This window comes from Artemia franciscana, chromosome 12 (assembly GCF_032884065.1).
Source record: "Artemia franciscana chromosome 12, ASM3288406v1, whole genome shotgun sequence".
Lineage (NCBI taxonomy): Eukaryota > Metazoa > Arthropoda > Branchiopoda > Anostraca > Artemiidae > Artemia > Artemia franciscana.
The window spans coordinates 33645693-33673271 of record NC_088874.1 but is presented as its reverse complement, the minus strand read 5'-3'; the positions used below and the strand labels follow the sequence as shown (position 1 = coordinate 33673271).

At 33.7% G+C, this 27579-nt stretch overlaps 2 protein-coding genes across 3 annotated transcripts in view; one reads left to right on the top strand and one right to left on the bottom strand.

The window, feature by feature from the left end:
• LOC136034023 (two pore channel protein 1-like) overlaps nucleotides 1-20733 on the bottom strand; it is an 80110-nt gene extending 59377 nt beyond the window's left edge. The window contains exons 1-5 of the mRNA XM_065715076.1: nucleotides 20667-20733; nucleotides 10026-10175; nucleotides 8082-8263; nucleotides 3141-3305; nucleotides 109-378 (exon numbers count right to left, since the gene is read on the bottom strand). Coding sequence (XP_065571148.1) covers nucleotides 109-378; nucleotides 3141-3305; nucleotides 8082-8263; nucleotides 10026-10107 — 699 coding nt within the window. The 5' untranslated portion in view covers nucleotides 10108-10175; nucleotides 20667-20733. The remainder of the gene's footprint in view (nucleotides 1-108; nucleotides 379-3140; nucleotides 3306-8081; nucleotides 8264-10025; nucleotides 10176-20666) is intronic.
• Nucleotides 20734-22159: 1426 nt separating this feature from the next.
• LOC136034022 (leucine--tRNA ligase, mitochondrial-like) overlaps nucleotides 22160-27579 on the top strand; it is a 53166-nt gene continuing 47746 nt past the window's right edge. For both annotated transcript variants that reach the window (XM_065715073.1, XM_065715072.1), the window contains exon 1: nucleotides 22160-22267. In XM_065715073.1, coding sequence (XP_065571145.1) covers nucleotides 22184-22267 — 84 coding nt within the window. In that variant the 5' untranslated portion in view covers nucleotides 22160-22183. The remainder of the gene's footprint in view (nucleotides 22268-27579) is intronic.

Sequence of the window (27579 nt, the reverse complement as noted above, 5' to 3'; positions counted from 1 at the left end):
TATAGTGGATATCTAGAATAGAGTTCCAAAATTATTGATTCTCAACAGACATCTATTCAGATTTTGGCAACCTGGTGTTAGTCCCCTGAAAATGGATCGTTGACGTACCTGTCTGAGATACCTCCTGACCCGTCGACTATAATGGTTATCTAAAATAAACACTGGTCTTAATGCTCTTGTAACCCGAATATGAGAAGACTGTCTCACAAGGATTACAATGGCTTCAATTAGCATCACAAATAAGGCGCAGCCTTTTAGTGCAGTTCTAGTGTGACTGATGGAGGTTTTCATGCCCAACCATCGAAGTTTCATAATTAATTCAGCGCCAATGATCATCAATGATAGTAGTTCGATGCTCCCATGAATACCAATCGGAAGCTAGAAAAAAACTAAATTAAGAATCAACCAACTAGCCAAATAATAATACTAGTTATGATGTGACTGGTTATGATATGTCGGCGAATAACTTTTATTTAGAAATATTCTTTATATAAAAAAAATAAATAACGTATTTTCTCATATATTTTAAAGTCTTAAACGTCTCAATGTCCAATTTACCTTCATCACCTTTACAACTACCCGTTTCAACGTCTGAAGTTATAAATTCCGAGTTTGATATAAACTCATGTACTTATTTCAAACGTCCATTTAAGATGCCACTAAGCACTGGAAAGGTCTTTATAGTGTATGTAGATTCTCTTATAACTTAAAGCCTCATAGACGTCATTTTAGTATATATATAATTAATAAATAATAGGTTTTACCGACAATTCCAAAGGCCGTAAATGTCTTAAGGTCCCATATTCCCTTAATAAATCTTAACATAAAGGTTCATGTTATAAACTTTAAGTTTAGAAGGAAATTCATTTCTGTTTCCAAAAAGTACGTTGATTACCTTACACGGCTATAATACGATAAATAAAAGTTCCAATTGTAAATTAAAAGTTTAATAGAAATCCGATTCAATTTTCAAAGTGCATTTAATTCACCTCTAAGCCTCGCAAGGATCTTTATGATACTTAGTAAAATTTCTGAAGGATTCCGTACAATCCCTTAATGTTACTTAGGATCTCTCTTGCAGTATTTTGGGTCTTACCAAAGTAAGATGATGTTTGGTGCCTCATTTATATATGTATCTTTAAAATTTTTGGTGAATCAATGACATAGAAGTCACTAAGGTTCTGGCATAAGATTTTCTTTCCATGGGTAGTGCCAATTGAAAGAGGCCATATTCTTTGGTAAAATACGATAAATGTCTAAGTAGTACAAAAGCATATGACTTTTCAAACTATGAACATTTCAAGCACTAAAACACATAATTAAAACATTCGAATCAAAATTTAACTTGTTATTATAGCCTATTAGTATTTTTTTACTCTCGTATTATTTTGTAGTATTTTTTACTTCCCTCCTTATAGTTCCCTACAATAACGAGACCCAAAAATCGTCCAGTGAGCCTTTAATGATGACTTCCTAACCAAGTTTTCATATTTGAGCCTCTGTACCCAAAGAACTTGCAATGTTTGCAAAGTCAATGCAGATTCTTTCAGAAAAAAGACCTACTTAATCCAATAACACCAGTAGACGTAAATACATACAAAAAATACATAATACACGATGTTATCAGAATTAATTAGCTGATAAAGACCCTAGAGAAAATCATTGAGCACAAACTTATTCAATGATAGGTACCAACACCGTCTACAAAAGGCAAGAGTTTCAGGCCCATTCTCACGTCCTACCAATAAAACTTGAAATTACAGTCTTATTTCCTTTCATAATAGCCTATACAATTTTTTTTTAATAATGACATTCACAAGAGGTGCCATGTAAAGGTAATTCTGTTTGAATCTTTTCTGATATTGTCTCCAGAAATCCTTTATTGCCATCCCAGGAATGCATTCATCACCAGGTGAGAATCTCTAATATAAAGAGTTACTGGTTTGGTATCAAAATTTATCATATTTAAGTTATAAATATATATATATATATATATATATATATATATATATATATATATATATATATATATATATATATATATATATATATATATATATATATATATATATATATATATCTATTCATTGAAATCCTAAAATAAAACTGAAACTCTTAACATAGCTGAAACTCAAAATTTTTGGCTGATCTATGAACTGAGATCTATTTCCTGCATTGTTCAAATGTAACTCATCAGTTACTGAAAGGCCTTATCTGATTTTATAGCAACAACGGTAAAAAAAAATCGAATGGTTTTTGCTGAGTTTTTATTACAAAGTCATCATACTTTATGTAATTATTTGAATTCTGTTTGTTTAAAAATTTTAATCGAAAGTAATGGGATTTAATTTTATGCACTTAGCTAAGGGAGCTTTTTTAGACCTTAGTAGTAGAAATAAAAACATAAACTCAAAATAAAGATAAAAATGATATGGGAACATTGTCCTATTTTTACTTTTCTTTTCTTTGTTGGTATGTCAAGCAAGCCGAAAGGTTCCACGAAACTTTGACCTTGAGCAAAATAGCAGGAAACTTCAACATCACAAAGAAAACTCTTGCCCATACCTGGAGTGCATATCCCCATTGGAAGTTTCATGCGGAATAAACGCGGAAAAATTTTCCGCGAAAAGAATATTTTTCAAAGAACACTCTCCTCTTTGGATCTAGGCACAATAACAAGCAAATTAATTCACAACAACAAATAACATAATATACACTAGGACAGTCCTATCACTGTAACTTCGTTAAGTGTTTTATCGTTTAATTTAATCCGAGTTTCATTAATTTTCGGCAACAGTTTAATACTCTTTCCCTCATTTTTCCTACATGATTGCCGATTACATTTACAGTATCGCTGCTATGAAATTTTTAAAGCTAGACATTTTGAACTTAAATGAAAGAAGTGGGCTTTGAAATTACTTCTAACCAATTAAACTAAGTCAGATTTAAAAGCGTTTTGACTACCACATTAATTGGATGTGTATTAACGACACAAGACAAGAATTTTGTTGTTATTGTATCTTTTAAGAGGGGAGGGCATCTATGCCATTTCCCAAGTCTCTTATTCATTCAAAGTCTCTGAGTTTCGAAGTCTTTTTTTCTGAACAGATTATGATCGAAAAAAACGCTAAAATAAATACCTCCAATACAGGATGTGCAGGTTTTTCTGTCAATGCTAACAGCATCAGTATCAACGATGCAACAAAATCCAAAAAATAATACCAATGATTATGAACTAGCAAGTATGCTGGCAGCGCTTCCTGAGACTTGGGATGTGATGCAAACTTGTCATTGTTAATACCTTCCTGTAAGAGAAGAATCAAAACGTTCAAAAAAAAAACGAACAACAAAAACAAAGAAAACAAGAAGACAAAACAAACGAGGATAAATTTCAGCCTTTGAATAACAGAACAAAGCATATATTTTGATTAAGACCTGTGCTACGCCATTTTTGGTGTTATATATATATATACATATATATATATATATATATATATATATATATATATATATATATATATATATATATATATATATATATATATATATATATATATATATATATATAATATAAGTATATATATATATATATATATATATATATATATATATATATATATATATATATATATATATATATATATATATATATATATATCAAAAAGCAGACGGTGCCCAAGAATGACAGAATGTGAAGAGTAAAGGAAAAGCAAAGAAAGAACACCTGACTAGTCTCTTCTTTTCCGGGTCATCAAATTTTTCGGATTATTATCGCTTCGTCAGCACCGGCGCTCACGTTTGATTCACATACGACCAAAAAGACATATTTGAGCTAAAATTTTGCAGTAAGACATGAATAAAGAGACAAACAGATAACTATACATATTCTTTTGGATATTGCAAGGACCCTAGTGAAATAGGGTCTTAGCTTTAAAAGAAATGAAGAACAAGATGGTAAATCTGAGCAACTGGTCCAATGTCTAGCGAGCTATCTGCAGGAGCTTGAAAGTTGCTTAAACGATTATTGGTTTAGACCATACGGAGGTACCGATATACACAAAACGACCAAGAATGAGTTCACCAGCTTGCTTTCAGAAAAAGCCATAGAGAAGATCCATTGGGTAGTCTTGCATTCAGAATTTTATTCTGCAATGACTAATACAACATCCAATGCTTCAGATTCTGATAGGCTTGTAGTCGTAGTCCGCACTGACAAGCTCAGAAAGAACGTCTAGAGAGAGACTATTAGACTTTTTGAGGCTAATAACATCAACGGGCAGGGTAGGTCAGATTGTACAATAGAAACACTGTCAAGGAAAGGAATCCCTGTGAATAAACTAGCTTTTCGGTCTTATGATTATGCAAGTGAAGTGTCTGGTCAATTTAATGAACTTTATAATAAACTACCGGAACCACTCAATCCCCGAGTGCATTATGTTCCCTATGAGGTCCAGGGACAACGCGTCATTTCAAAGAATAGTTGCACTTCACCTATTGGTAGTCAGGCCATTCAATATTCTAAGAATGTGTCTGCTCTTCTCTTGATCTACAAAGCATTTTGCTCTTAAAGTCAACCTCTCTTCCATTTAGAACAGCCTAAATTTCCGATACTTTTTACAGACCCAGCGGCCTGCAAGAGCTTAAACCATGTAAGCAGTAGTTATTTCGTTCGAAGCAATAGTCTTAGCTCTTGACGAAACAAAATAAATGAAGAACACCCGACACCAAGACGAAAGCACAAATCAGCGACCTTCTGGAAGAGATCCTTAATTTCGACCTTATTGCCAGCCTCATGTTCATGAAAACTATCATATACAGGGCCAAGACTGCAAAAGATAACTTGAAGAAGAGGAGATTAACGTCATCGACGCAATTGGGATGCTTGAAGCTTCGAGGAAAGTTTTGAGAGAATGTCTGGTGTAAAGATCACCAGTTCAATTGACAGCGCAGTTCATTTTGCTAAAAGAATTAAAGTCAGTCCAGAGAAGGATTTAATGAAACATAATGGCCAGAGACTTGGACCATTTCGTTTTGGCAGCCAGGCTCAAGTTCAAGCTAAGATCTCAATATATCAGTTTTACAGTCAACATTTTAGAATCTTGCTTGATAAGCTGATTACGATGATGAGAGACAACCTTAAAGCCTCCTTTAAAAAGTTATTTCTGTTGCAGATATTGATCTAGCAACCACGTTTTTGAGCCTTCTTCAGCGCAAAAAAAAAATAAAAATAACCTTTTGATGTAAACACTAACAGAGCAAAAGGAACATTGAATAAAAAAATAATAAAACAAGCCATAATAAATGAAAGACCATTTACAATTCAGATCGGGCGAGAATTCTCTGCTTAGTGACTAACTTAGCTTGCCTACTGACCTGATTTTTATTATTAATGCAGTAAGATTATCTTAATTCAAAATGGGAAAAATATTATTTAATTCTCTTAGTATTAAGTTACTGTAAATTTGGCTTGTAGGAATGTCTCCAGTACCTCTATTTAAAGCAGGATCTCTATTTAAGCATCCTAGATGAAAATGTTACCAAAATGAATACATTCTTTAAGTTCTTGATGGTTTAGGGTGTAAAATTAGGTTAGAAAATTAATGTTAAGAAGACTAAATCGCTAAGAAGACTAAGCTACTAAGATTAGGAGTAAATGAATGTGAAGAAGTGATGCTGGGTAACGAGAAGATCGATCAAGTAGATAATTCACCTACCTAGGCAGTATTATTAGCAAAGACGGTGGGTGCAGTGAAGATGCTAGTGAAATAGATACGACCCAGAGTGTTTTTTCATAGTTGAAAAAAGTTAGACAGAATAGCAAGATAAGTCTACAAACCAAAATTAGAAGATTGGAAGGCACAGTGATCAACGAGCATGGTTCCAAAGCGTGGGCGCTCCAAAAGATGGCGGAGGATTTGCTAGATGTTTTCCACAAAATTGCTTACGGATGGTTTTGAATTCCCGTCTAACAGACGGTATTTCAAAAATTAATTTGTAATTGTTGTTCACTACCACTTTCAAGGGTATGAAGAGAGATAGGTTGGCATGGCTAGGTCACGTTCTGCGGATAAAGGACAGTCCATGTCGGCAAACCATCTAGGGCCAAATGGAAAGTAGGTCGTCACCGAATAGGGTGGAAGGATGTCATGAGGAAAGATTTAAAGGAAATAGAAACTTCTTGCGGGGGTGCAAAGGGGTCCCAAACTATTTCAAAATATTGGGATGGAAGAGAAGTGCGTGCAGCTATGTTGATTTCGGGCGACTTGGTACTGCAGTAACTACTAGTGGTAGTAGTAGTCTCTATGTATGTGTTTTTAATTTCAATTGCCTCCCCAAGAGATTGTGGTAAACCAATCACTTCGTCCATTAAAATTGGCTAGTCAAAAAGAATTTAATAGCCCGGATGTTCAAAAACATGGAGGGCCAAGGCAGAATCAAAAGGACCTACGCTTGGAGGAGCTCCTTTCCGAAATATCTACTTTTGTGCTTTCACTACTTTCTGTCCACTGGCTGAAACAACCCTTGTTTTCTTACTTTTTTTAAAATTATATTTTCACTTTTTTGTTTTTCTTTTTTTTCAAAAGTGTATTTCTTGACTACCGTCTCCTTGGCTGTAACATCCTCCGATCACATTTCAAGTTAATGGCACTTTAATGCAAAATTTAAGTGGGGCTGAGAAGAGGGACCGAGGATCTGCTTTGTATCTTTAATGATTCTGACTGAAAATCCTTCTGTGAATCCACTTCAGGAAAAGTGCAGTACGTTCACTTTTGCTCAGCAATCGGAATGGAGTGGAGGAGCTGTTTTTGACGGACCAAGAGCCCCACTCCGTCCTCCACGTATACAGGTGAAAGATTCTTACACAATTATGGTGCAAACAGTGTGTAACATGCACAGTGTTGTGCTAAAAAAGGAGTAACATTTGATACCAAATGCTCTCCAACCCAAAAAATTGAAAGTCTCCATAGTATCCCGTTTCAAAGGAGGTATTTGAAACGCCTTATGCTTCAGTTAGGAAGCTGATTTCAGGAAGGGCAGCGGGACATTAGGTGGAGCAAGGGGCCACAGATTACGTGGTCCCTAAAACAGATTACGAGTTTTTCTTTGATTCTGCTTCAAATACAATGTGACGTGCCTGTATTTCAAATTAAAAATCTTCGCAGTATCCCATTTCACACGAGGTGCAATATCCTTATGCTTCAGCTACGAGGCCGACTTCAGGAAGGGCTGTGGGATATTGTTTGGGACGCAGGGGGACAGATTACGTGGCACCTAACATAGATTATAAATTTTTTTCTTTGATTCTGCTTTAAACAGAATGTGACATGCCATTCTTACTGTATTAAAATTTCCAGGAATCAGAGGAGTAACAAGGTCCATAGATTCAATTTTTGCCTCTAATGGTAATGATTTTGACATCGCTGCGTGATCTAGTGATAAAGAAGATGGATAACGTCAACCTTTCTACGTTAAAGCGGGGGAGGGGCATGACTGTCGGAGGAGTACAGTTCCACTTTGGTACTTTTATTGGGTATACTGAAAAATATTGCATGATTTTGATTAAAATAAGGCACAACATGCCTACTTTTGAGCAAAAAATTATCTTTGTGAAAAAAATGGCTGTGAGAGGATACGGAAGGAAAGGGGGTGTCCCAGGGTCCAATGCCCCAATTTAAGCATCTCAATAATAGTAATTCAAAATACACATATGACTTTGGCTCAAACAAGAAGCACCATATCCTTTTCATCACACCATCCATAAAACCCACTTCCTAGCAAAAGACTGAAATTGGTGGCATAAGAGAAAAAAGGACAAAAATTGCTCCTCCAGTAACACCCAAACAGGTTCAACTACAAAGTTGGAGCCAAAAGGAGGCTCCTTGTCTCCAAACGTTGAAAAGGTTAAAGTTCTGAGCCTCATTAACGTTGGGCTTTTTTACCATGCAAAATCTTATGACAACTGTCTTGTCTTTTTATTTTCTATTTCCAAGAGGATTTTACACTTTTTCCCACCATCGCATAAACAAATATGCCCATCAACCTTGGAACGAATACTTTACATTATAAATGCTTTTTCTTACCTCTAAGTAGATGGCAGCTTCATGATAATTTAACTCCCATGCTTTCCTGCAATCTGAGTTTTTTCCGCCATCAAGTGAAACTAATTCATTTTGACAAGGGTCTTGCTCCAGCAGAGTCATGCCCCCGAAGAACAAAGGGGGTTCATCTTCGTCACTGGCTCCGTCGTAATTGCTAGATATTTCTATAAGAAAAAAAAACATAGAAAGGATCAAATTATTGCGGAAACAGATTACTAAAAAAAATGGCATGCCAAACAAACAAAAAAGTACACAAATTAGTATTTTTACTGCCTCTAATCATCATGACACAACTACTATACCCCTATATCACTGACCAGTACTGTTACAACTACTACTAATTTTATCAAAGCTACTCAAAGTCGTGAAAGGCCTCCACCCACAACTAAGCCTAATGTAAATGTTTCTGTTATTGCAATTACAACTGTTAATAATCTCCTGCAACATTCATCTTCTATGATACACATTTTGAGTTGCCAAACCCACTCTAAACTCTATATTCTGGAATTTTTTGGATATAATATTTCTTACTTTCTGGAATAATCCTTAAGTATATTAAATAACTGTTCTTCTAAATGATTTTACTAATAAAAAAAATTCGTAAAAAATTGAAAGTTCTAGATGCCTTTTTAAGTAACCAGAAAATCGGAGGGCAACTATGCTTCCTCCCTCGCTCTTTTTTTCTCAAGATCATTCGATCAAAACTATGAGAAAGCCATTTAGCCGAAAAAAAATGCAAATTTCGTTTTAATTATTCCTCTGCGGAGAGCAAAAATCGAAACATGCACTGATAAAAAAAACGTTCAGAAATTAAATTTAAAAAAAACAAGTTTTTTTAACTGAAAGTAAGGAGCGACATTAAAACTTAAAATGAACAGAAATTACTTCGTATATGAAAGGGGCTGCTTCCCCATCAACGCCCTGCTCTTTACGCTAAAGTTTGACTCTTCCTACTAACTCTTCTTTTTAAAACAGTAAAAAAATACAAAATTCCACATTTTTGTAGATATGAGCTTGAAACTTCTACATTAAGGTTCTCTGATATGCTGAATCTGATGGTGTGATATTCGTTAAGATTCTATGACTTTTAGGGGGTCTTTCCCCCTATTTTCTAAAATAAGGCAAATTTTCTCAGGCTCGTAAGTTTTGATGGGTAAGACTAAACTTGATGAAACTTATATATTTAAAATCAGCATTAAAGGGCGATTCTTTTGATGTAGCTATTGGTATCAAAATTCTATTTTTTAGACTTTTGGTTACTATTGAGCCGGGTCGCTCCTTATTACGTTACCACGAACTGTTTGACTAGTAAATAGGCAAAATACTATAATTAAACAGACAAATAAATACTCTTTATTGCCAAAAAAAACACATAAGTAGCAGTATACGTCACAGGACAAGAATATATAATACACAAGAAAACGAAATAAACATAAAAATAAATTTGCAAAACTTTAAACAATCTTTTCGTCACCATTGTAATGCTTTACAAGTACAGAACAAAAGAAAATAGACACCATTATGATTTCTTTTGGGGTAGATAATAAAGGAATAGTTTGCAAAGCGAAGTGAGAACTCCTCTATATATTTTTGCTGACTGGTTTATGGTTCTTGAAAAACCTGTAAAATTGTATGATGGGTATCAGAGTTTAGGGATACAAAATATGGAACTAAATATTGTGTTCTGTGCTCGATGAATGTCTTGTTTCTGTGTTTATTACCCCCTCCTGTACTCTCTGGATACAGAAACGCAAAAATGATTGGTTTGTAAAATTTACAAACAAAAGTGATTTTAAACTTAATTCAATAAGTTGAAATAAGGTTTAATTTAGCAAGTTTAACATAGGATAAATTTGTTTTATGGAATACAATTTAGAAAACTTAGAAATGCTTATAGGTAGGCATATAACACATAGCGTCACTTACCTATAGTGTCTTCAGCAAACCTAGCATATGGAGATACATCTGTTGAGGTTACATTCATTCTAAAAGTATCTCCTCCAACCATTTACTTGATTTTAGCTTGATTAGCTTGAGTAGTTCTTTATATCTGGAGCTCAATCTTCTATAATATGTCTGCAATAGATGGTGATTACCAGCTACATGAAAGTCTAGTATTTCTTGCCACTTTGAATGTGAACAAAACAGAGACATTTTGGTAATGGCTGGCGTGAAAAAAAAAACGCTTTTTTGGTGGATTCTTGTGTCAAAATAGGAAAGCTAAGAGGAATATTTACAGGGGAAAGGACCTGCTGCCCCAAAATATGCTTTTTGAGGTCTAAATTTCCTTGAGGAGCTTATCTGCACCAATGCTGGGGGATATTCTAAGCACCCGACTACTTTTTGTTATAACATTTGTAACATATTTATTATTATAACATATTTTTTTCCGAAAAAATATGTTTATGGGAAATGTGCTGCCAACAAGGTAAGTCTTGAATTCGTGTAAAATGGGCCAAATCCTGACTTTGAACAAAAATAAGCTAAATCCTGATTCAATTCAAGAAAAGCTGTTTCCTTACTTGGTCAAAAAAAAAAGGTAAGTTCAAGTAACAGACTGAATTCTTATAAAATAAGCTAAGTAATGACCTGCTTTAAAAACTAGTTAAGTCTTTAACTCGTGCATAAATGAACTAAGTCCAATCTGAGATATGGCTCAGTGCAAAAACAAGGCATGTCCTGGCCTGGTGCAAAATAAGCTAAGTGTAGGTCTGGTGCGAGAATTGTCCAAGCTAGACACTGACTAGGCGCAAAAACTAGGTTTGTCTAGGCAGAAGATATTTCGTGGTGCAGAGAAAACATGCTGAATCCTGACTTAGTGCGAAAACAAGTTTAGGTCCTGATCTGGTAGAATAGGTTAAGTACAGAACTAGAGCTGTGCAGGGTCACATTAGGGACATTCGGGGAGGGTGATTTCAATGAGTCAGTATGTTATTTGGAGATCATTCAATGCTAAGGTACAATTGCCTGTTTCTGCTGGCACTATGCAAAAATTAAATAAAACATTACTTAGTTGTTTCTTGTCCTAGACATGCTTTTCTCGTTTTTGTTACACATTCAATGGCATCAATACGACATGTCAACGTCTTTGAATATGTTTCTATAAACTAGGCTGAAAAAAGTTCCAATTTGGAGTGCATGAAGATCGCTAAACATGGAAAAACTTAACCAATCAAGGTCTAAATTATTTCTTATATGAATAATGGATATGGCAATTGCTTGATTTTCCTTTTTATTAACTTAAAAAAAAATTTGACCCAAAAGAAGTTTTTAAAAGAAAAGTAAAGAGCTATATTAAACCAAAGATGACCCAAAACAAATTCAAATAATTCTTTAAGCTAAACACTATCACAAAAGAAATAAAACCCAAAACAAACATAAGCTTGAATAAAAGAAGCAGCATAAGTTTCTGTGCTGTAAAGTTTGAAAATAACATTAGGCTATTTATAATTCAATAATGTGACCACAGGTGCCAATTAGGGGGAGGGGGCTCTACCTCCCCGTAGATATTGCGCCAATATGGTCACTTTTTCAGTCATTAGAGCCAAAAATATGCAGTTCCAGTGATACAAAATGTCTTGTGTCAAGATATTATTTCAGAAGAAAATTTAGGCAATTACTTCACTATTTTTTTCAACAAGAAAAAGAAATTTCTAGAAATGAACAAATATTAATCCTACTCAGATACTTATCAAATAGAAAAGTAGCAAAGCAACCAATTGGCTGCTATTACATGCAAATATTAGATGTCAAAAGCTTATCCACCTTTATTGTCTCAAAAATCCTGGTGTGGATATGATGTTGTGTATTGCCCACTGTTATGACAACACATGTGTTATGAGTGGGAAATTTAATGGGCTTAGGCGAAGCTTACGGGCAAGGTGTTTATGCAGTTTATATGCACTGTCACACCGACAAATTAAATATAGTTTTGACTGACTGCCTAAATGACATCAAAAGACTGTCATATTTTTTCTCTGCGATGCAAAGACTTGGCGCACTTGTGTCATGCAGCAAAACTCAACATGATGAATTTGTGGGATCTCAGCCGATTAGAGGTCAAAAGTCTTAGAACTGGAGAGGATTGTCCAGACTTCCAGGTTTTATGCAGTCTACTCTACTTACCAGTTCATGGCCACATTAGATCATGTAAAAGCTATAGTCTATAATAGTTCTGATGACAAGGCAGCATGTAAAGCAAAACGATTACTGGAGAATTTTCTTCTTTTTTTCTCAATTTTGTACATATGCTAACAGAAAAATGTTGGTCATTGTAAATTGTTTATCAAAGCAACTTCAATCAAAGAGTTTAATGATTAATAATAGGACACTTGCAATGACTTCTGGGACATATAAGACACTCAAAAGCTGAGAAATCATAACAAATGGGACAAGTTAAGCAAACACACATGTTGAATCTTGGCTTTCCATAATATCCAGGAACTGAAATCTCTATTATGTAAAACCAGTGTTCAAAGCAAAAGAATTCAAATCATTTCCATTTGCTTCAAAGACTTTCTTTCATACTCAACAACCAGCAAATGCAATATCTGGCAACCTACTCAGCCAGACTCTAGTAAAATTTGGTAATTCAAGACAACAAGCCATTCCACAAGCAAGACGGACCAACATTTCATGCAAAAATATCTCACCAATATCAAGAAGTGCCTGAAACAATTTTACTTACTTCGTATGGTTAAATTATAGTTCAGGAGCTGGACACTAGTTGAGTTAGGTCAAAGGAACTTTTAGGAATGAATACCGAAATGCTTTTTGGATCTTGTATTATTGTTTTTTTTCCTAATAATAAATAACTGCTAATCGCAGTTATTTATCATACTTTGTCGGCTAGTCAGGTAGAATTTATAAATCGTTGTGAAACTTGCATAAATCAGGTAGTCTCAATACTCTTTATCTAGTTATGGGAGATTTTAATTTTTATTTAATGAGCCTTGTATCTGCTAACCTGAATAGAATGGATAGAATACTGTGCAGTTTTTAGAATATTTGTTGGCTCATGGATTAAACCCTGTATGTTTTATGCCATCCAGGGTTGCTGACAGGTCATTTTCACTAGTTGATAATATTTTTTCACCTTATAACGCCGTTAAGACATATGTCATTCTTAATGATTCATCTGATCACTGCACAATTATGGCTGATTTTCTCCTTTATTTCCCGTATAATAAAAAAGTTAAACAAAGTGTCAAGACTTTTCGCATAAAAATTTGTTAAATTTAACAGAGGCCTTAGTGATGTTCAGTGGAGTCCAGTAATTGATGAAAAAAAATCAATCCTTAGATAAATTGACTCAAAAGCCTGATCAATTTTGCCTGCATAGAATTCTAATTGGAAAGAGAAATACTCCAAGAAAACCTTGGGTAAATGAGTTCCTTTTGAGGTTGATTAATAAAAAACCATTTACATAAAATCAAAATGAAGTATCCCACAGAAATAAATATAATGCGTTTTCAAAATTATAATAAACTGTTGGTGAGGACTCTTAGAGAAAGGGAAAGAGCTTATTATGAAGGTTCATTTCAAAATTTTGATTCTCCCCAGAAAACTTGGAGTTTGATCAAGAAAAAAATTGGACAAAATAATCAGTTGTTGCAATATAATACGTTTTAAAAATTATAATAACCTGTTGGGGAAGACTCTTAGAGAAAGGGAAAGAGCTTATTATGAAGGTTCGTTTCAAAATTTTGATTCTCCCCAGAAAACTTGAGAGTTTGATCAAGGATAAAATTGGACAAAATAATCAGTTGTCGCATCCCGAGGTATTATATGACATAAACAGTGAAGAAGTTAGAGGACTGCAAGCTGTTCTTCTTGCAAGATGCGCAAACATTATTTCCATCCCTCTGAAGGTATGAGCATATTTCTAGCCCCAGTTAGTTTTTCAGAATTCCGTAAGGTTATTAAAAATATAAAAAGTGGTAATTCAGTGGGATTGACTATCAACAAAGCATTTAAAAAATATTGTTGGAGTGATTTCTGAAACACTTATTCATACTTTTAATTCATATATCAGTTCAGGCATGTTTCCTAGTAGATGGAAAAATGCCCAAGTAATTCTGTTACATACAAAAGATGATCAATCTGATGTAAATAATTATCGTCCCACTGCAATTTATTGCCTTCATCCAAAGTGTTGGAAAAAAAATTTTAAACAAAGGATTTCTAATTATTTAGATGAGATAATTTTTGTTACAAAATACCAGTTTGGATTTTGGGCAAGCCATTTGACACAACACGCAATTGCAGCTCTTTTATTAGAATTGAATTATTATTTAGACAATGATTTCCATGTGGCTACTGTTTTTTTACAATGTCGAGAAAGCATTTGACACATTAAACCATGAAATTCTTTATGACAAAATGGAAAATGCAGGCAAAAGAGGGATAGGACTACACTTAGTAAAATCAAACCTGTGTGGATGTAAAATTGCGGGAGATGTTGATGGAAAATTGTCTAATTAAAAAAACCTTAACAATACTGGTGTCCCTCAAGGTTCAGTATTATGTCTGTTCACATTTTTGATTTTATATTAACAATCTTCTGCAAAGTTTGCAAGGGATTATTAGTCTTGTTATTCTATTTTCAGATGACACAGCTATATCTGTTAAAGCAAGGGATTAAACTACATTAATTGAAAACTTGACTGTAACTGTTACTTCAGTTACTTGATGGTTTGGTTCTAATAATCTAGTACCAAATTTTACTAAAACTGAATTTATGGTTTTTGGTCATTCAAAACGCGCTACTCAATTGATTTCTTGTCACGATCTTCAGATTGGTGAGAATAAAATTTGTAGGGTTCAGTCATATTGTTCTTTAGGAGTTTTTCTTGATCCATTGTTCTCTTCCATAATCACATTGACCATTTAAGGGTTAAACTTGCTCAAAATATTGGGTCAATATACTGTGTGAAAAATATTTTTTCATTTTGCATACTAAAAATAATTTTCCACTCTTTAATTGCTTTGTACTTAAATTACTTCTCAATTGTTTATCTTGGTCCCTTTTGGATGCATTTAAAACAATTACAGGTACTACAAAATAGGGCAGTAAGGATACTTGGAAATATTTTACATCAACCATCAAAACTTTAAAATACATCTGAACACAAAAATGATGTTCTTTTTCCTATACTTGTTGGATTTAAAACGCATGCGTGATCTCCTTATGGCATTTTCTAATTCAAAATCCAAAAAATTATTTCTACAGTAAATCTCTGTTGATGTTGCCCCCTTTTTTTGGCTCGTTGGTGGGTGGAATTCCACCAAATTCCTTTTGTAAGATGTGAATGGCCAAGGTCTTCACTTAGGTACTTAATACCATTTATAGCAAATAAATATAAGCTAAATGATAAAACTCAGATTGATCAACCCCAAAAATATCAGCTGTTTAAGTTAATTTTGCTATTATTGCTATTATTATGACAAGATGTTTTGTTTTATGTATGTCCTATTATTTACACACCGTTGTACGAAAAGTGTGGTTCAATCCCGCTTTCTGGGGCTATAATGAAAGAAAGGTTGAGATGGCTAGGCCACGTTCTACGGATGAAGGATGACAGATTACCGAAGATTGTCCTTTTTGGCCAACCGTCTGGGGCTACACGGAAAGCAGGTCGTCCTTGTCTGGGTTGGGAGGATGTCATAAATAAGGATTTAAAGGAAATGGGAACTTCCTGGGAGGGTGTAAAGAGGGAGGCTTTAAATAGATTAGGTTGGAGGAGGAGCGTGCGTAGCTGTGTTGGCCTCAGGCGGCTTGGTGCTGCAGTGAGTTATTAGTAGTAGTTAGTAGTAAACCTCACGAGCTCTGCTCTCTGTTGTGGATTCATGTTTTTTTTTGAATTTTTAAGTATATAAAATAAAAAATAACAAAATTAAATACAGGTCCAAAAATGCACCCTGAGAAGTATTGTTAATCTGCTATGTCTATATTTTTTATTTCTATGGCTCTTTTATCTCTTTTTGTTGGCTTTGATAATTGAAAGAAATAGATTTATAGATGTATGAAACCCTATAGATTGGGATTGAGCAAAGGTATGAGATTAAAAACACTAGAATTTTGCCTCATTTGAGAAGAAGGTCTTTTTTGCAAGGTTTCACTTTTATAACACAGAATATTAAAGGTGATCAAAGGTCAGTGCCCTCTGGAGGAATAAGAATCAAAGGTAGGTTTTTACATTATCTTTCCAATAGATCATTAAGATTCTGGGTGCATTTGTGAGAGTCTTATTCACCTAACTCAACTACTTTCTAAGACAACAAAGCTTCTAAACTAGAATTTGCATGCTATTACTATAAGTGATTGGATTGGTGAAGGTTATGGAATTTAGTCTAAACTACTTAATTCAGGTCTAAATTACCTAATATGAACCTAAATTCAGTTGCTGAATCTAGGCCTACAGTTGGTTTAGGGTAGGGTTCCCATATATCCTGGTAAATTGGGATACATCACTGGTATGAAACTTCTGTTCCAATTGTCTTGGTAGACCTACAAAATACCCCAATATTTGAACTGTAATGCAGACAGTACACACTGGTAAGAAAGCATGATTTGGCAAGTGCTACTGCTCTGCATTGGCCACTCACTTGTTGCTGCCAATCAGTCATTTGCAACACCGCTTTAATGATTGTACACAAATTGACAAATCAAATTGATGATATCTGGCATTAATAAGGGAAAGGAAGGAAAAGATAGTTTAGAATTTAAAAACATAGGTGCTATTTTTCAGATGATTTCACAAAAAAAGTGGTCGTTCCTAAAGATATGCAGAAATAAGTTTAATTCACTTTGTATGATATGTAATTTGTTTATTTCTTTGAGCCATAGTGGAAAAACTTAAAGATTTTACAGCAAAAGTTAATCGCATACAATACTGACATTACTAACAAACCATCTGGAGGACAAAAAGAGACAAGCGATGCACAAGGTTCATTTTAAACTAAAATCAAACTCCAAAAAGATATTGAAGGTAATGGATGTCTGGTTCACATCACACATAATACAGCATCAACATCTGCAAACATACTTTTAATTGGTGTAGAGTCGGTGGTACTTTACAGTATGCAATCAACATCTTTGTATTTTGTGAGGCAGCAGGTGTCACTTATACTAATTTTCAATCCCACTCAGGAACTGAAAGATTCTCATTATAGCAGGTGGCTGAACATATTATGAAACTGTTGAAACTATTGAGAGTTGTTGGGCTAAATAAGACTACCTAAGGCAAAAGCCAATTTGGTAACTACCTGTTGTCATAAGTTAATTTTTTGTTTATTACATAGCCAGTTGTTTTTATTTGAGAAACAAATAAAAAATATAAGAACCAAATGTAAATCATTTTGAAGTTAAAGAACCCATAAATAGTCTTGGGAAAAACTATGTCAGGCAATGAAGAAGTAAAATTTTTAAGGATTCTAACTGAAAAATACAAATAGTCAAGACCTATCAGCATTCAAATTTAACAAAGTTATTTGACAAAGAAGTTAATAATTATTACAGAACAGCTTTGGAATAGTTTCTGCAGTAGGGTTTTCTTCTCACAAAATATATATTATTTAAATGGATAAATCTTGCTGCCCCCTGCAATGGCAAAATGTTGTAAAGACAGTACATTATTTACAAAAATAAAGAATAGTTATTATTGAAAGCACACTTGAATAAATAGTATACATCAAAGATTTTACATGACAAAGAAGAAGTGACAAATGGTGGGACAAAAGAGACATGCATCAAAAATGGTTAAATTTTTGTTTTTCAAGAAATGTTGGAACGAAAACATGGTAATATATTGACATATTAACAGATGATTCAAATATCTAAGAAAAAAAATTTACCTCTAGACCCAGAATTCTATCTTGAATCCAAATATGACACTCATTTCCATTGCAAATTCAATTTTAACCTATCTTTTCCAACCTTACCCAAATATACAGCCCATTATATATACTTTCCAACCAGTTATTGCTTCTTGATTTTGTCACTGTTGATTCAATTTAAAGGTAAAATAGTTTTAGCAAAACTGATGCTAACACAGGTATATAAGCTGAATATAAAAAAGGTAAAAATGTATCTCTATGAGGGTCTATAAAGGGCTTAAAGTTGAATATATAATGGAAACAAGTGTCATATTTGGATTCAGAATGAACCTCTAGAGGTATCATAAGTTTGTTTCTTAGCTATTTGATTTCCAGGGTCACAATTTGCTATGGGACAAAGGAGGGGGGGTACTGCCCCCTCCACACCTCACTTTGACCCCAATCCCTCAGCTGAAATTAAGTCTCTACAAAAAATATCAAAACCAAGATAGGCCTGCATAAGTTTACAAAAGATGCCTGTTTTCAATGTAATTTGGAACTCAATTTGATACATGTCAAAACACTTGGGCAGATCCTGGTGCATTCAACATGTTTATTCTTTTTACTTTATTTCTCTTCAACTTTTTTGTTTGTTTGTAAATGCACAAAACACTATTACAGATAGTAGAAGCAAAAAACTGAAAAAATTGCCCCAAGTATAGGGGCACAATTGGATTGTGTGATTGTGTAACCTAGGTCTCTATAATATAATGTGTGATATAGGTCGCTATAAATGCTATCTGGAGTTGCCCACTTCTGCAGCTTCAATGGTCCAGCAAAGATTTCTTTGTTGTTCACAGTGAAAGTGATGTCAAAATTTTGCCATTTCAAAGTTAACCTACCATTTTAATCCACCTTAAAAATTTGTGGGTTTGACTATCCTTTGTCATGAAAGTCCAGAATTCTTGAAATATATATGTCCTACTTAAGATTATTACAAGTTTGTGACACCAAGGAGTTCAACATGTTTCATTAGCATTTTAGGTGGGATAGTGTCTAAGACAAAGTGGATTTCAAGAATTTTAAGAAGTTTATTATCATTATATTTGACTTAGCAGAATTTACTTTCATATGTAAATTTTTAGCTTTATTCAAAACATAGGTAGGATTTTGACAGGGTCATTTTTGATAGTTCTATGACATACTTCAAGGATCAGTATATCATCTAAACATTAACACCTTAACCCATTTAAAAAAAAAATTAATTTTGTTTATCATTTATCTGGAAAGTCCAGAATTCTTCAAATATGCATGTCCTATTGAAGATTATTTAAAGTTTGTGACACCAAGGAGTTTAACATGTTTCATTGCCATAGGGTCTAAGGATTGGATAGGGTCTAAGAAAATGGGAGTAGATTTCAAGAATTTTAAGAAGTATACTTTCATTATATTTAGATAGGTAGATAGTTTCATTTCCATATAACAGTAAAATAATTACACAAATCCATACAAAGGCTACATGGCCTGTAATTCACTCAACTTAGTGGAATTCTCTTACATATGTAAATTCTTAGCTTTGCCTAAAATATGGGTAGGATTTTGATGGAGTCATTTTTGGTATTTCTATGAGATACTTCAAGGATCAACACATTATTTACATATTAACACCTTTAAGGGAATCTTACCAATTGCATTGATCAATACTGCATATAAAAGTGGCCCTAAAAAGGTTCCTTGAGAAATTCTATGCTAATTAGGAGAGGTTCAGAGAGAATATTTTGTATTTTACAGCTTGGGACCTTTTTGAAAGAAAACATATATAAAATTTACTACAAGAGGGTCTACTTCAAACTTGTTCAATAATAAATGAATTAGGGTGTTGTGATCAACCTTGTCAAATGCTTATTATATGAAAATATTATGAGGCCAAGTGGCGGTTCCTCAGATGATGAAAAATTCTAGCACATAGCATCAAATCATTAAAACTACAATTTAAAAAAAAACTTTTTTTAATGTGAAATACTATTACAAATAACAATCATCAAAATCTCTTGTTGTTGAGAAAGTACCCATAAATTTGACAACTATGATTTTATCAGTGACCCTTGAGTTTCAACACTAATTGTTTCTTATCATATTTGTTATATATCATATAAATTAAATACACATACATTAAAAAACATTATTATGTAAAATACATTAAATATAGCCTATTACATTAAAATACATATTAAACGTTCAGTGAAGTTTTGACCAAGTCACCAATAAACCAATTTGGCTATACTTTAGAGAGATGAGATGTATCTTGATGCATTGGAGCTAATCCCAGCTATTGTTTGCAAAAAAAAAGCAATGACAATTTGGAGATAACATAATTTAAAAAAATTTGGTAGCTCATTTTGTGTCGAAACAGGAAACTGATTGAATTGAATATTCTTTTCTTATCTGGGTGCATTGGATATAGGCTAGTGTCCATGTTTGGCATTATAAAAATATAACAATACCTTTCAAAAGTTGGTGTTTCAAGTCATGACTAAGCAGATTTATCCTGTTTTGAAGAAAAATTTTGGCAGTACTACAACAGCACTGTCAAATCTTTGGTGCTATTACCTCCAACTTATGCTCAAATATGTGGCCTAATTTAGATATTTCCAACGTACCGCACCACCTGTCACGCTTGTTTTACAAAATAAATAACCAATAAAATAGCTGAAAAATGAATTCTAATTCTAAACAAGAAGTTCGACTTACTGAGTTCAAGGATTCACAATAATCTCGTGATTCACGTTTTTAAATTTTAAAAATATCGTATTTTAAATGATGAAACGGCATCTATTTGGACTAGTTGAAATTACGGAAAATATGATAATTCACCGTGTAGACTAGCCCACCTCTTAGTCATAGTTGTCATTCCTAGCAGAGATTAAATAAAAAAAGACAAGTTTTTCCATCTAAAAATAAAGAGCAACAACAAAAAAAGCAGATATTATTGCGTATACGAAAGGGGCTGCCCCCTCCTGAACATCTCACTCTTTTCGCTAAAGTCAGACTGTCACAACTCAAATTTTAGAGGTAATAAAAAGACTTTAGAGTAAAGAGCAAGGTGTTGAACTGCGTTTATTTTAGTTCTTATGTTACTCCTTAACTTCAGTTGAAAAATTGTTTTTCTTATTATTATTGTTTAATTTCTGATCGCTTTCAAAGAATGCCGGGAAACTCATTAGACACAAAATGATGTACACGATTTTTGAAGTCCGTGTGGCAAAACTAATCTATCAAGAAGTAATAAATTAAATTGTTCTCAATATGCTGATAATGTAAATTCAATATTTGTTCTTGAATTTTCCAATTTTCTATGTGCCTATGTTTCTTTTTCTGTTTTTTTTTTAAGTCAAGGATTATAAAATTTTGTTATGTATTATATTTTTCATTATATGCTGATTGTTTAATTACACCTTCAAATATTCAAACGTGACTTGGCTAATTTTCTAAAGCTAGCATCATAACATAGTTCCTCAAAGTTAGAACAGCTAAATGAATTTTGAAGAAAAAGCCTTAACTTTCACTATTCTTAACCCCCAGACCCATAATGTCCCATGTATTTACCATGTGTCACTCTTGTTTTCACTATGTACCCATAAAGCCCTTTAAAAATGCGGTAAAAACAAGACTTTTTTTACATATTATAAAGTAAGAACTGAAGAAAATTTTTTAAGTAGCTTATATTATAGAGTGGGAATGTGAACCACGATGAGAGGCCCATTTTGCGCAAAGATTTTGAGAGCTCATTACAGTTTTTGGCACTCTTGGACTTAGCCAGTATGAAATTGTCATAAAAAATTTGCAATTTGCTAACTTTTACTTTAGTTTTCTTGTTAGAACCACACCATAATCATATCTGTCGATAAGAAAAATCAATTTTTATGAATCATGATTTTAGAGACCCAATTATGTTTCTTAAGTGGAAAACAAAATTGCGAAAAATTAATTTTAAAAAGTTTGCAACAACTCTAATCTATTTCCAAATGTTCTCTACAAGAATTAAGACTTCTTTCTCATATTTCTGCTACAGAGAGAAAAATTATTGTTCCTATGTTTATATGCTTCTATATAATATTATGCTTCTATGTTTTCTACTTTAAAAATTTTTATCTTAAATTGCGAATCTGATCTGGTCAATCACGAAATTTATGTAACAACTTCTATTTATTTTGTCAATAGCGCTGTCTAATTTTTAGAGTTAGCAAATTATTCAAATCAAGTGTGAAATGTTGACTTTTTTGACAGTATTAAGAAAAAAGTCTTTCTATGTCAAGCAGCTTCGCTATGTATATGCACAGCAAGGACAATGGGTAAAAACACTATATTTTGGTGAAATTCATGGCTATTAATGCTGTGTTCCTGCTTTTGAGAAGGAAATACTAAGAATTCTGAAATAGCCTAGGCAATTATTCCATAAGACATAGGCCTACCAACAAACTTTAACCCACCCTTAATGGTCAAATATTGCTTGGGATATGTATAAAAAGGTGCACGCATCTGGAAATGAACTGATTAGCCTATTATAGCCTACATAGACATAGCTTAATAAAGGAATAGCCTAGGCTAGAGTAGTTTACTAGAGTTCACTTTGTCCCTGTGTCAGTTATAGAATCATGTATATTTTTAACAAAATGGTATTGCTTTCTTGCTTAATATTATTTTGATTGTAAAACCCTAGGCTAATTTATGGGTTTCTTTCTACCTTGGATGTAAATTTGCAGTTTATAGAATAGACCTAATTTAGCTTGGAGAAAAGTGAATATATCACTTGATGCCTTTTTAAGGCTCTTTCATAATGCAGTAATTTGTTCTGGTGTAAATTAGCCTACATTTTGAACCCTGAAAGGGCTCATAAGTTTAAAAAATGTTTCTAAAAACATTGGCTAGGGAGAAAAAATTGCCTTTTATTGCGGATTCAGGAATGGTAATTAATTTTCCAATAATCTTAATAGTAAATTGCTATTTTTAAAACTATTTTTAGGGAATTTTTAAAAAAGAGCTAGAAACCCTTCAAAATGATGCCAATTTTGCTGTGATGTTGTTTTTTAGTGATATTATGCTTATGCTTTTGAAACTAGGATTCAGAAGACTGTATATATGACATATCTTTAGCCTATTTATCATATCTGAGTTTTGACAAATGTCATTTCAGCTTTCAATCTCTTTTTCATTGGCATTAATTTCTTAAAACACAATTGGTATTATATCAGTCAAATTTTAAGCTGTATAAAGAATATTTCTTTAAATTTAAGAAATAGATTTTACAGATCTCTAAAACCCTACAAATTGGGATTGAGCAAAGGTTTGAGGCCCAAAACACTTCTTGTGACCCATTTTATAAGAAAATGTATTTTGTAAGGTTTAAGGGTCATCAAAGCTTAGTGCACTCAAGAGGGAGAAAGAATAGAGGTAGATACTTTAAGACATCTTCCTGTGAGATCATTAAGGCTATAGACACATTCCTGAGAGTTTCAGTCATCTAGTTGAACAACTTTGTGAGATAAGAAAAAGCTAATAAACTTGAATTTTACCATTATTATTAATATTTATTAATACAACAAAAACATCAAACATCCCACCCCCTGCAGGGTTCTCTGGCCAAGAATTCAGGGGAAAGCAAAAAAGAGACAAAATCAAGAAAAAGAACTTAAAACAAAAAAAGGAAAAATAAATGACCATAAATGTAAACTAAAAGAAAACACTAAAACCAAGAAATTCTTACTTTTTGGTATGCAAGATGTTTCTATTAATCATATTATCATGTCTCCTCTCATTATTGGAGAAGGTAGTATAAGCACCCTTCCCCCCTTCAATTTTGTGTCCCTCTAGATTTAACAAATACCTTTTTTTAGTTTTTGCTTTGAAAACAGCATGCTTTTTTATATTTTCATTAGAGAAAAAAAATGGCCCCCTCCCAAATGCTACATTTTCATGAATTAGCTCTACTGGCTTCTGCTTTACAAGTTTCATCTGATACCCCTGGTTCTTAAATTAGGACCAAGAAGAAGAAACAATGCTGGGAGAATGTTGACTTTCATTAGTTTGCAGTCTGTAATAGCATCATGTTTTGTCCTCCAGTATACAAGTGTTAAGAGTTTTACTTTTGCTAGTTGTGCAGCATAAGAGAGTTGCTGCTCACCAGGTACCATTTTCGGGGCACTACTACCAGCAGCAGACTTCTTAGTGAATTTAGCTTACTGAATTTTAATTTATTATCTATAAAAATACCAACATTATGTTCATTATTTACAGAGGAAATTAGATGTTGTTGTTGTTTCAGGTTTTATGTGTTGTATCAATAGGTCATATGTGTTTGTTTTGCTTGGTTTTTCTGTGCCTTCTGTAATCACTAGCTTACTTGGGTGTTGCTTTAGTCAATATTCACTGAACTAGATCATTTATCACTTAACTTGCTATTGGTAGAGGGTTATTCACTTGCAGTAACTGCCTGAATTGAAAATCAGAAATCAAAATAATGCAACTTTTCTTTGTCATAGAGCAATCAAAGTACATATACAACACAATTAAAATAAATAATTCATTTTTTCAATATAACCTTTCACCTACTTCTAGAAATAGAAAGTAGATCAGATAAGATCAGGATAATAAAAACATATAAAATAGTAAATGGGATAAATCTAAAATAAAGTAAAATGGGAGGGGGCATCATTGCCTGCAAAATTGAAATAATATGGAGCCATCTACCACTTATCTTGCTATTTGTAGGGGTTATTCACCAACAACAACTGCCAGTATTTATAAACAGGAACCAAAATTTACTTTATCAAACAGCAATTATAATGCTTATACAGCTCAATTATAATAAATAATACAAATAACTTGTAATTTGTTGCTTAAATCAAAATATAAACAAATAGGACAAATCTAAAAAAAAGGCCCAGGTCAGATTCAAGGAAAAAACGTTGAGAGATAACTGGTCATTTGTCTGAGAAGGAACTAACCTAGGTCTCAATAGTCTAGTTATAGCACCTTCTGGGCTAGGTAGAGACTCCTTTCCTTTACATTTGCTTTCTGCTTTGCAAATGCTGCTGGTAACTGCTGACATTGTGGGAAGGCTTGAACCTTCTCTATTGAGGTTTTCAACTGAGTTATTCAGGCTACAGACTGCATTTAGAAAATGTATTAGTGCTAACTTAGAAAGCAGTTCACAAATAAATGTTATCACCTTACCTTAATCCATCTGAGAGCTGTAAGTTCTTCCAGACCTGTAGTGCTCTTGGGTTGATGACTGCCAGGCAAATCTCCACTGCTTCTTCTCCTACTTCTTGTCAAGTTGGTTTTTGAAGGACTAGATAGAGGGAGCACTGGCAGTTGAATCTTTCAGTTCATTCCAATGGTTTATGACTCTTCTCAAAAAGAATGATTGGTAAGTTCTTGATTGGGAGCTTGACTTTGGTAGCTTCTTGGAGCGTCCTCTCATATTATTCTGGCTGGAACTGAGATTGCCGACTTTTCATTCTGCAGCTCGTAAGTAAGCATCGTATTGCACACAGGCACCTGTAAACTAAAGTGGGTAGTTTGAGGTACCTGAGATGGTCCTCATATGAGGCTGATGTAAGACATCTTACTAATTTTGTTGCTTATCTCTTTACATTTTTGATGAGCCTCACATCTTGTCAATAAAAAGGACCAGCAAGACACATGTCAAAATCAAGATGGGGTCTGACAAGAGCTTTATATAGTTTTATAAATATAGATCCCTGTCTGCTATTGATAGTCCATTTTAGTCATTCAAGACTAGAACTTGTACAGGAAACAACATGCTGAACATGGCTATGAAATTTAAACTTATCATCAATGATGAAACCAAGATCCCTCTCTTCTGCTCTGCTCTCTAATTGCTCTCTTACTTTTGTGGTAGGGTTATAGATTGTATAGTTAGCCATTGGGCTATTAATTCCAAAGTGCAATACAGAGCATTTGCCTGTGTTGAATTGGAGAAGCCATTCTTGGGTCCAATCTTGTAGCTCATCTATGTCATGCTGGATGCTTTGGGGGTATGCAATACCAAACAGTTTTGCCTCATCAGTGAACAGGTGCATGCCATTGTTTATATGGTTAAATATGTCATTGATGTAAATCAGAAAGAGATTTGGATCCAGTACAGTACCCTGTGGTACTCTGTTCATTACTTTGGCCTTGTCAGAGTAAATTGGTTGGTCATCTGTAGCAAATAAGCAAACTTTCTGCTTGCGATTTGTAAGAAATTCCATTAGCCAATCTACAACAGCCTGATTGATGCTAACAGTGAATATTTTGGAGTGCAGTCAATTGTGAGAAACCTTGTCAAATGCCTTGGCAAAGTCTAGCAATAGTGGGTCAACTGGATGTCCATGGTCAATTAGATCTGTGATTTCCTTGTATGATTCCAAAATGTTTGTTTCAATTGATTTCCCTGACTGGAAGCCATGCTGCTTGGGTGACAAGAGCTTGTTGGTGGCCAAATACTTGAGGATTGAATCATTGACTATGTGCTTGAGTATTTGGACAACAACTGAGGTCAGGCTAATAGGCCAATAATTCTCAGGCTCTGAATGGTTACCTTTCTATAAAAACGGTGTAATGTTGGCTATTTTCCAGTCTGCAGGCAGCTCTCTAGAAGTAAGTGATTTCTGAAAAAAATTGCTAAGTGGTTCTGCTGTGATTGCTGCAGTTTATTTTAATAGCCTGGGATGTAGGTTATCAGGTCCTGGCGACTTGTTAGTATCTAACATCTGTAAACGTCTGAGGATCTCTGTGAGTGATAGAGTGGTGCTATCTGTTGGAGTTTTTACAATGTATTCTGGTGAAGGAGGTAAAGGACTGTTGGGTTCAGTAGTAAAAACAGAAACGAATTGCTGATTTAGTGAGTTTACAAGATTTTTCATGTCAGTTATCTCTTCATGTTCCTCTGTTACCAGTTTCCTGATGTCACATCTATTATTGTCTTGGCTGGAAACATTGTGCCAGAATTTCTTTGGGTTTGTCTTACCTTCATCTGCAAGCTTAGATTCAAAGCTTGTATACAAATTGTGTGTCAAATTTTTAAGTTTGTTCCTGCTCTTTGAGAATTTTTCTTTGTTTTCTGGGGATGAATGTTTCTTGTAATTATTCCATTTTCTGTTTTTTTTTCTGTTGATTTCCTTCTTAATATCATTCATCATTGCTGGTAGTGTTCAATGGTTTTGGAATGAGCTTGTGTGAAATGTACTGTTCAGCTTGTATTATATATGGCAGAATGACATGCATAAAGATATCTTGTTCTGCAAGCCAATAAGTTGTGGAGCTGCTTATGTAATTTTTGATACATTGATTCCCATGTGTTAGAAACAGTTTTGCAGTGGAAAAACTGTGTCATTATATGCACTAACAGTGCGTGGGCTACGTTTGGGAAAATAACAGTGTGGTTACAAGAGCTCTTGAAGTAAGTCTGTGTGGTTTGTGAACACAGTGTAGCCTTCATAGAGAAGCATTGGTTTCCAAAGCATTGCTCAATGATTTCAAAACAGTATTTGATACAGCTCTGAAAATTGTAAATTATATTAAAACAGAAACCTTACCAGTAAGCCTACTTCGAAAACTGTGTGAAAGTACTGACACAATTAGTGGAATCAGATAATGA